This window comes from Etheostoma spectabile, chromosome 3, assembly GCF_008692095.1.
Source record: "Etheostoma spectabile isolate EspeVRDwgs_2016 chromosome 3, UIUC_Espe_1.0, whole genome shotgun sequence".
Lineage (NCBI taxonomy): Eukaryota > Metazoa > Chordata > Actinopteri > Perciformes > Percidae > Etheostoma > Etheostoma spectabile.
Window position 1 is genome coordinate 27620 of NC_045735.1, and position 11032 is coordinate 38651.

An 11032-nucleotide genomic window follows, 5' to 3' on the forward strand; every position below is an offset into this window, starting at 1 on the left:
TGTCCCATCCATATTCCTCTTATTACATAATTAACCCTGTTCTTATCATCGACTCATCAGCCTTAACTACGCATCAATTATAATCATTTTCTTCCTCATCTTCCATCTCCTCTTCGTCATCAGCTTTCCTCTCCTCTTACATCTCCTACTATTCGTCATCTTTCCTTCTTCCATACTCCTCTTCGTCCTCATCGCCTCTTTTCCATCCTCCTTCTGGCGTCATCATCTTCCTCATTCTTCTCCTCCTCTTCAATCATAGTTTCGTCCTCCTCTTCACCTAGCCTCTTCATCACATCTTCCTCCTCTTCAATCATCATCTTATCATCATCTTCCTCCTCTTTCATCCCATAATTACTCATCAATCTTTCCTACTTTTAACATCCTCATCTTTTCGTAATAATCTCCTCTTTCTTCCATCCGCACCTTCGTAATCATTCTTCCTCTCTTCTTCCATTTCCTCCTCTTCGTAATCATATCCCTCTTCTTTACCATCCTCCTCGTCGGCATTCATATTCCTCTTCTTCCCATATTCCTCCCTTATTCATTCCTCCTCTTCCTCATCATCTTCCTCTTCTTCCATCCTCCTCTCTCGTAATGCACTTCATCTTCTTCATACTCCTCTGCAGTCATCATATTCCTTTTCTTCCATCCTCACTCTTCGTATCATTCTCCTCTTATTCCATCCTCCCATTCGTCCATCATCTTCCTATTCTTCCCCATCCTCATCTTCGTCATCTATTCCAATCTTCCATCCTCCTCTTAATCATCATCTTCTCCTCACTTCCATCTGGATCATCATCTTCCCTCCTCCTCAGCCTCCTGGAATATTCCATTGGACTTCGTTGAGCATTTCTAAACGAAGCTATTTCTTATTCTTCTCATTGGCCAAACACATCCAAGACGCTCGCTAGGGAATGCAAAAAAAAAACACCAGGACCCCCCAAGGGAAAAATGTAACACCACTATGAATTCTTTTTAAATGATGGACGAAAAATTTTTTTTTTTTGTGGGACAACCCGAAACGTCTTTTCCTCCCGTCCGAACACATCGGATGTGCACCCACGCACCCAGACCTCTGGTCCCCAAGTAGTCGTCGGCCTATAAAACGACCAGGTGTGAAATACAAGGAGCCAAAAATACGCCAAATTAAAGCCAACGAGTGCTTACTTTTTCAATATTAGTAGGTTCTCGGGGAATATAAATATATATGGTTACCTGGTTGGCTTCATTACTTCTACATTACATATTCAATTCAATTTTAACCGTCACTTACTCACACTGCATGTTGTTTTTTTAGTTTTCGTTGTACTACGGCAACCGGCACTTTACAAAACCTTTATTATTTAGACGCCACTTTAACTCTCAGTCTGCTTCTGCTCATGGGCTGTTGTGTTGCCGTTTGTTGTGGTTACTGTTGTTTGTTGGTTTGTTTTTATTGTAGAAAAAGGCTGCTGTTATAAAAAGGGGGCAAAAAAAGTTTATTTTTTTTTTTTTTTTTTTTTTTTGTTTTTTTTTTTTTTTTTTGTTTTTCCCGCTGTGGGAGAATAAACAGTATATCTAATCTAATCTAATATAATCTAATAGAATATAATATAACATCTAAAATCAACCACCCCAAAGGGCACATTACAGACTCGATCAGTCAAGCCTTAACTGTAAAAAATTAAAAATAAAATTCAATATTGTAAGTGCAAATGTACGAAAACCAGATTTTAAAGAAGTATTTTTACCCATTTCTGTCACATTGTTTCTTGTTTTTAACAAGGTAATATAGCGCGTGTCCCCTTCACGTTCTGAACAGATTTAAGTCTATTATTTTAATACTGAACACTGGCATGTCTTGGCGGTCCCATTAGTTACATGGGGGGGACGAGATGTTGTGGGTGGTGATGGAGACCGGCCGGAGGTTCGCTGACTGAGGACGCGTCACGGAAACCTGCGATGGACGCAGACCAGATCGCTGCGGGCCGTCTGCAGAGAGGGAGAGGGGAAAGGAGGCGGACGACATTCCTGATTGAAATTAAAAAAAAAAGGCAAAAGAAAACAAACTAATTTATGATGATATCTGTCTGTTTGTCTCTCTCTCTTCTCGCTGTCGGTCGTCGTCTTTCTTGCTGTCTGTCCTATGTCTCTGTGTGTCTGTCCGACTCACGACCGTACATCACGCTCCTGGTTGTGGCTGTCTGGCTGTCGTCTCTCTCGCTGTGCCCTCGCTGTATCTCCTGTCTGTGGTCTGTTCCGGCTGCCGTCCATCCATATGTGCTGTTCTGTCTGTATCCTTTGTCTCTCGTTTGTGTTTTCTCGCTGTCTGTCGGTCTGCGCTGTCTGTCTCTCGCTGTCTGTCTGTTCGGAGCTGTCTGTCACTGTCTGTCTCTCGCTGACTGTCTGTCTGTCTGTCTTTATCACTGTATCTCTCGCTGTCTATCTGTCTGTCATCTCACTGTCTGCTTTCTCGATGCTGTGGTCGTCTCTATCGCTTTGTCTCGTCTGTCTCGCTGTCTGCCGCCTGCCTGCTTCTATCTGTCTTGCTATCTCACTGTCTGTCGCTCCGCGTTGTTCTGTCTGTCTCTCTCGCTGTATGTATGTCCTCTAGCTGTCTGTCGTCTCTATCGCGTCTGTCTGTCTCTCTTGCTGTTCTGGTCTTTATGTCCAGTGTCTCCAGGCGTGGAGTTCCTCCCTCCACTCGAACCAGGTCATCCATCGAGACATCAAGGGCGGGACCAACATTCTGAATGGGCACCATGGACGGCTCCGTTCAACCTCAGTCAGCCACCACGACAAGAGGAACATCATGTCTATAGATATATATTACATATATATATATCTATTAATCACGTCTGTGTTATCTGGGGTGTTGTACTGCTGCTGGTGGTCAGGGGTGTTGCTTGTAGTTACCTGTCCGACCAGCAGGGGGAGCTTGACCTGTTTAGAACAGGATAGGATGTAAAAGTCCCTCTGTTTTAACCACTGTCTGGAAAAACGCTGTGTAGTTGATCAGAGGTTATATTTATTGGGATTGATGACGGTTAATCTTTATAACCTTGAATATTTAGATTTCCATAGACATACATGTGTGAAACGGGAGTCAAGGTTGATTTTTAAACAGGTTAAGGGGAGGGAAAACTGAGCTTTTTTCAGGTCAAATATTTCGGTTGGGAACTATGTCCAATTGTGTATACTGCTGAAAAAAGTGCAAAACGTTTTGAATATTAATTCTTTATTTGTAGATAAAGGTCAGAAAAAAGAAAGGACAGAACAGCCACCAATCAGGCAAATCAAAAGGGGTTCAGACCAAACACACACATAAATAAATACAGAAAAAACTGATCCCCAAAAATATCCAAAAGAAACACACATACACACAAATCTACAAATTGCAAAGCTCCAATATTTTTTAAAACAGGTAAGGCTGGCGTGTTACAGTGATCCCCCGAGTTTTGACGAATCTTGGTATCACTAAGTGCAGGATTGATTAGATTATGAAATTCGTATTATTTGACTCAGTTAATCGCGGCATATAAATCTCTAATAAACTTCATCAGCATCATTTCAATTCAATTTTATTTATAGTATCAATTCATAACAAGAGTATCTCGAGACCCGTTAGCAGATAGAGTGGGTCTAGGACCACACTTTTTACAAGAACCAAAGGCTCTAGTAGTTTCCTCCCACAGAGCAAGCAACAGGGCCACAGGGGAGAGGACAAACTTCCTTTTAGGCAGAAACCGGGGACAGGACCCAGACACGAGGCACAGACCCCAGGCCTAGACCCACCCTAGACCCAGATCAGGCTCTTGGTAGGCGGTGTCCTACGAGCGGTTGGGGTTTAGAATGGATGAAGAGGCAATAACAGTCCCAAAAACTAGTAGGTTGTGTAGTTCTTTGTAGTAGTTCATGGCATAGCAGGGCACTGGGGGCATTACAAAGAGGCCCAGAGGAGTAGCAGGACGTAGAAGGGACGTGCAGGGCAAGAAGGATTGTAGAGGACGTAGCAGGGACCGTAGCAGGACGTAGCGGAGTAGAAGACGTTAGCAGGGGCACTGGTGGGATTCAAGGCCAAGCAGGATGTAGCAGGATGAAACAGGACGTTAAGCAGAGTGTACTGTATGACCCCTTTATGAACACAGCAGACACCATCAGACAACACTACAAATTTTAAACACAACCTACTTGACCATGTGGATATTGCAACAATACTGGGAACACTGGACTCATTCGGGTCTTTCCCATCCTGCACCGATGACTTGGGTTCGCGGCCCAGATCACCGGGAGCAGAGCAAACGCAGCACCATGGTGGGGACTCCGTACCGGATGGCTCGGATCGGTGGTGCTGACGCGTATTTTTTTAAAGTTAAAAGCCTCGGCCCCAAGGTTGGGACATCTGGTCCCTGGGCATCTTGGGGCCATAGAGATGGTGGAGGGGGAGAGCCAGCCGGTTACCTCAAACGAGGGGGAATCCAATCAGGGTAGGGAGGGTCTGGGGGGCTGCGAAGGCTTGAGTCTGAGTGAATCTATGCGTGAATTGAGGGAGAAGTTAAGAAGTTAGGAAGACTGCAAAAAACATCACTTTTTTTTTTGAAAATTAGAAAGCAGATAGACGAAAAAAGACCAGAAAAAAAAAAAAAAAAAAAAAAAAAGCAGCGATTGGCAAGTAAGCGAGAGTACCCGTCTTTTAGGGCTCTGCTGCTCTCCCCCCCTTGCCCTCTGACATGATTATGTTTAGGGAACTTATCTACGTGAGATTTGTTCAACAACACCTCAGTCATAGATACACAGTCAGTCAGGAGAGACTCATTAAAGAGCGAAAGAAAATGGACTTAACATGGGGGCATAATAGGTGGACTGTTAGGGGTGTCGTGAGACCCAGTACCCCAAACTGCGCGGGGGTAGAAGGATAAAGTAAAGGTTGTTTAAAGCGGGGTTCTTCAACGTTTTCCAGGGCCAAGACCCCCCAAACTGATGGCGAGATGGGAGCGGGGACCCCCTAATTATATATATGTGTATAAAAGTGTGTTATATTCAAAACGGTAATAGTGCCATTGTGGAATGACCTTGTTATTGTGCATTCATACTAAGGATACCTCAAATAAATACACAGGTTCAATTATATTCATGTTTATTTTAAACGTGCGAGGCCCCAGTGAGTAGGGTGGCCATGCCACTGACATTTAGAAAATAACATAACACAATTAAACTGATACCTGCCAAAGATCAACATATGTCTGCAATGCATGTAATACATGCATATAAAGCTATTTCAATGGCATTTTAAATAACAAAAGGGAAAAGAGGAAAATAAGTGATGCTTTGTTAGTTGGTTAACAAACTTTGCGGGAACCCCCAGTCGCTACGTACTGCGGACACATCAGGGGTCGCGGGACCCCGTTGGAAGACCCCCTGGTTTAAAAGGATTGCGAGGCAATTCCCAAAAGAAAAAGGGACAAGTAGGGGCATGGTGGATGGGGCAGCCGGCTAGGGTCTGTCGGAGAGGAACCAACTGGCTTGAATGTGTGAACCAGAGGAAAACGAAAACCAAACAGTTAGATGCGAACAATAGAGCTAAAAAATACTGAGAGCCAAGTTAACCACGTGAGAGTAATGGGGACAAGCCCGGTTTTTTAAGTATGGTCCCGGAGCATGATGAAGTAGATGTGCAGCCATGACTACGGACATCGTGAATAAATAGGAGATGGGTTTGAGTAACTCTGGTGGGAACGCACCTCACGGCCAGACAGACAACAGAACGAGAACAAAACTATCCACAGAGGAAAGGGGAAAGCACTCCCAAGGTCGGGTTAGGAAGAACGGAGCCAGACCACAGACGATGAGTGTTTGAGTCATAGTTGCGCGATAGGACTCCATCCGTGCAGATACATATGTCAAGGGGAATGAAAGACCGTTGGATGACCAGGAATATACGCACAGCAGCGGTGGTGGCGGAATTTTAATTCAATCAATTTTATTATAGTATCACATCGTAACAAAACAAGGGGGAACGTTATTCTGGAGGACCCTTATACAGATAGAGCAGGTCTAGACCACATCTCCAGAATTTACAAGGAACCCAACAGGGTCTATAGTTTCTCCAGAGCAAGAAACAGGGCCACAGTGGGAGGAAAAACGCTCTTTTAGGCAAGAAAACCTCGGGACAGGACCTAGGCCAAGGACCCCAGGCCCAGACCAGCCGAACCCAGGCCGGACCCAGCACGGACCCAGACCAGGGCCGTGTGTAGTTCTTTGGAGTAGTCATGGCCGTAGCGGGCACGTGGGCAATTCAAGGCACAGCAGGAGTCAAGCAGGACGGTATGCAGGACGTAGCAGGGCACAGGCGGAGTCAGGCCTAAGCAGGGCCCTAGCAGGTGCAGGCGCTACAGACTGTAGCAGAGTGCAGGCGTAGCTAGGATGTAGCAGGATGTAGCGGAGAGAAGTGCAGGGACCTGTAGAGGAGAGGCGGACCGTAGCAGGGACCAAGCAGGATGTAGCAGGGCATCAGCAGACGTAGCAGGGCCTCAGACAAGATGTAGCCAGGGTGACAGCAGGACGTAGCAGGTGCTATGAAGACGTCGCAGGGCAGCATAAAGGTGTAGAGAACGTAGCAGATGAGCAAGCGGGGACTAGAGGCCTAGCAGACGTACAGGAGTAGCAAGGGACGTCAAGCAGGGCAGCATTGACTTAGCAGGTGACTTAGCAGACGAGCAGCCAGTGCGCGAGCAGGAGTGATGGAGAGGCACGCAGGACGTAGCAGCTAGTAGCAGGACGTGGAGTACAGGACGTGGTAGCAGGCACAGCAGGGACAGCAGGACGTTAGCAGGACGTTGCAGTGAGTTGTAGTGGACCATGGCGACAGCTGCAAACATGATTTGTGGACCTCCCTGATACGAGGGGACATGCTGGGGGCAAAAGAACATAAGGACTCGGGGAAGAGGAAGAGGCTGAAGTCTGGATGGAAGTGATGTTACCATTGGTAGTGGAAATGATGAGAAGTGGAGGTGAACAACAGGGTGGAGAGCGGCTAGCATCCATTTTGCCTGAAATGGACACCTGACAGCGGCGGACGGAGAGGACAACGAGTTAAAGTTCAATGCAAACAAAGAGAGTTTGACAAAATCTGTTGGTTTAACTGAAATGAAGCCGGAGTTTTAGTGATGCCAGAGGGCAGCCGATTAGTTTGGTTAAGAGAGAGATGCATGTTTGTTGTCCTGATATGAACTTTTCCCAAGCTTCTTTAAAACAAAACTAATTATTGTAAAAAATAGACAATCTCAGCATGCTGTTGGACTCCATGTCATTTTAAGCCACCATGGATGGGCGCAAAGTCAAAACTATCTTCGCACATAGTGGTTTCAAGCATGCCTTTGCATGCTTACATGTGCTTCTGGGATTAGATACAATGTTGTCCGTGTGTGTGTGTTGTGTCGCCTAGCGCTGTATCTCTATAGCAACCCACACGGTTACGCCGGAGCTGCAGACGCCAGAGACATGTCGACGATATTCAGAGACTCTGAAACCGATGCTGGAGATGGACGTGGAGAAGAGAGGCTCGGCTAAAGGCTGCTGCATGGTGTTGTGTGTGTGTGTGTGTGTGTGTGTGTGTGTGTGTGGGTGTGTTGTGTGTGTGTGTGTGTGTGTGTGTGTGTGTGTGTGTGTGTGTTGTGGTGTTGTGTGTGTGTGTGTGTGTGTGTGTGTGTGTGTGGTGTGTGTGTGTGTGTGGTGTGTGAGTGGACAGACAGACAGGAGCAGGTATCGAGGACATGGAGGTAACTGAGTTGTGTAACTGTAAGATGACCAGAGTGAGAGGTGAAACTGAGACTTTATATTGGTTAGAAGGTCTGTAGTTCCATTTAATGACTCTTTTGTAAGAGTTTTTATAGAGCTTGTAGTCCTTAATCTCGTGTAATCGCTTAAAAGTGTGTGTGTGTGTGTTCATATTTCCTACATTTGGGAGTCCAACAAAAACAGGTCAGTATACTTGTGGGGTCCCGACAGCTTTGTGGGCAAAATGCTGGACCCAGAACTTAGAGGCTGGTTGAGGGTTACATTTGTTTAGGTTATGGTCAGGGTGAGGTAAGGGTCAAGGTAGGCATGAGTTGTATGGTAAGGTAGTGTCAGGGTTAAGGTGGTAAGGGTTAGGGTTAGGCGAGTTAGTTGTGTGGTTAAGGTTAGGGTAAGGTAAGGTAGGCATTAGTTGTAATGGTTAAGGTTAGGAAGGGTTAAGGTGAGTGTAAGGGTTAGGGTTAGGCAGTTAGTTGTGATGGTTAAGGTGAGTGAAGGGGTAAGGTTGAGCAGGGTTAGTGATGGTAAGGTTAGGGTAAGGGTTAAGGTTAGGCATTTAGTGGAATGGTAAGGTTAGTGTAGGGTTGAGGTTAGGGTAAGGGTTAAGGTAGGCTTTAGTTATTGATGGTAAGGTTAGGGTAAGGGTTAAGGTTAGGCAGTTAGTTGTGATGGTTAAGGTTAGTGTAAGGGTTGAGGTTAGGGTAAGGGTTAAGGTTAGCATTTGTATGATGGTAAGGTTGGGTAAGGGTTAAGGTTAGGCAGTTAGTGTGATGGTTAAGGTTGGAGGGTTAAGGTTAAGGTTAGGCATTTAGTTGTAATGGTTAAGGTTAGTGTAAGGGTTAAGGTGAGTGTAAGGGTAGGGTTAGGCAGTAGTTGTGATGGTTAAGGTAGGGTAAGGTAAGGTTAGGCAGTGTTGTAATGGTAAGTTGTTAAGGGTGAGGTTGGGTAAGGGTTAAGGTAGGCATTTAGTATGATGGTAAGGTAGTGTAAGGGTGAGGTTAGGGTAGGTTAAGGTTAGGCATTTAGTTATGATGGTTAAGGTTAGGTAAGGGTTGAGGTTAGGGTAAGGTTAAGGTAGGCATTAGTTATGATGGTTAAGTTAAGGTTTAGGGGCTCGGGAATGTTTATGTCAATGACGGGTCCCACAAAGATAGTGCACAAACTCTCTGTGTGTGTGGGTTGTTGTGGCGTGTGTGTGCGTGTGTGTGTGTGTGTGTGGTGTGTGTGTGTGTGTGTGTGTGGTTGTGTGTGTGTGTGTGTGTGTGTGTGTGTGTGTGTGTTGTGTTGTGGGTGTGTGTGTGTGTGTGTGTGTGTGTGTGTGGGTGTGTGTGTGTGTGTGTGTGTGTGTGTGTGTGTGTGTGTGTGTCGTGTGTTGTGCGTGCGTGCGTGGTGGGTGGCGTGCCGTGCGTGGTGCGTGCGTGCGTGCGTGGGCGGGCGTGCGTGCGCTGTTGCGTGGTGTGCGTGTGTGTGTGGTGGGTGAGAGACGTAGGCCTGACATACTGTGATTTTCAATCCAGGGCTACATCCACTACGTTTTTGATCAAAACACATAAACGTTTTCTACGTCCACAACTCGGGGGGGTGGAGCCCCTAAAACTGAGACATTTAAAAGATATTTTACACACCTAAAAAAAAAAAAATCAATCAATTCAAATGTGGACTGCTATATTTTGGAGATAGTTTCACTTGCTACCTTGGCGTCAGAAAAGCCTTTACAGCAGCGGGGATGATTACAGAAAGGTTTTCTACACTCTGCCTGTTGACTGTTGACAAGAAATGCCCATAATGATGGCAGCCATTTATTTAGTTTGATTAATTTATAGTTTTCTTAAACGATGAAACTCCTGTTAGACAGTGGAATTTTATTATATTTTCGTTTATCATCATTTATGGTATCTTTCCCCTTCATATTTCCTTTCTTCTTCGGTCCATTTCCTTCCCTCTCTCGCCTTCCCTCTCCTCCCTATTTACCCTTACTATTTCCTGTCACCTCCCTCTTTACCTCTCCACCCTCTTCTACCCTCTCGCCCCTATTCCTACCCACCTCTACCCCCACCTCTTCTACCCTCTCCACCCCTACTTCATCACTATCCCCTTTATACCCTAGTCTCCACCTCCATCCGACCCCACCTCCTACCCTCTCCTCTACCCTTCCCTCTACCCTCTCACACCCTCATTCCAACATCCGCCCTGTCTAAATTATCTACCGACTCATCTCTCCATATCTACTCTCTTCGCTCCACCTAATCTTTACCCTACACCCTCGTTTACCCTATCCTCCCCTCCCTCTATCTACACTCTCCCACTCTACCTCTCAACCTCCTCTATCCTTACCCAGTCTACCTCTACCTCTCACCACGCTACATCTTCTACCACTTGCTTACCTTTCTTAACCCTTGAACCACCCCATCTTCATACCCTTCTCCCCGTTACTTTCCCCCTCTTCTCCTCTCTCAGCACCAGTTTCTGAAGATGGCGAAGCCTCTCTCCAGTCTGACTCCTCTCATTGTGGCTGCTAAGGAGGCCGCCAAGAACAACCGCTAGCTAGCCTTTGACTCATTATTTCTCTCTCTCTCTCTCTCTCTCCTCTCTGTCTCTCTCTTCTTCGTTCTCTCTCTTTCCTCTCTCTTCTTTCTCTCTCTCTCTCTCTCTCTCCTTCCTCTGTCTTTTTCTTTATTATTGGAGGGCGTAATGGTGCTGTCGGGTTACTTAACCCTTCAATGCCTTCAGTCTTTCTTTTCGTCTAATTTTTTTATTTTTAACCTGCTCGACTGCCCTTCACCCCGTGACTTGACCCTCATTACCCCCCCCCCCTCCAACCCTCACAGGGAGAAAGAAGGGTATTTCTTCAAGTAACATTTTTTGAAACCACTGGACTCGACTAGGAAGAAGGGGGGGGGCTAGCTGAATGACATCATCTTTGATCAAGTGTGAGTCATCGCTTACAACGCTCCCCCCCCCCCCTCAGCCTGCACCATGTACAACTCAATTGAGAGAGGAGAACTTAACAGAGCCAAGGAATCATGGGAGTTGTTTTTTTTTTTTTTTTTAATATTTTGTTTTCTTACCTGTGTTGAAAGCACCGGACCACGCCAAGCCAACCAGCCTTCGCTGCAGTGTGTGTGTGTGTGTGTGTGGTGTGTGTGGTGTGTGTGTGTGTGTGTGGGTGTGTGTGTGTGGTGTGTGTGTTGGTGTGTGTGTGTGTGTGTGTGTGTGTTGTGTGTGTGTGTGTGTGACAGGCTTCCTGTCATGGGTCTAT

General features: G+C 46.0%; 1 protein-coding gene across 1 annotated transcript in view; it reads left to right on the top strand.

Annotated features, from left to right (window-relative positions):
* pak1 (p21 protein (Cdc42/Rac)-activated kinase 1) overlaps nucleotides 1-10784 on the top strand; it is a gene marked incomplete at its 5' end in the record, with an annotated part of 35633 nt that extends 24849 nt beyond the window's left edge. Inside the window, 1 exon segment of the mRNA XM_032510332.1 lies at nucleotides 10231-10784. Within this exon segment, the coding sequence (XP_032366223.1) occupies nucleotides 10231-10317 (87 nt within the window).
* Nucleotides 10785-11032: the final 248 nt, after the last annotated feature.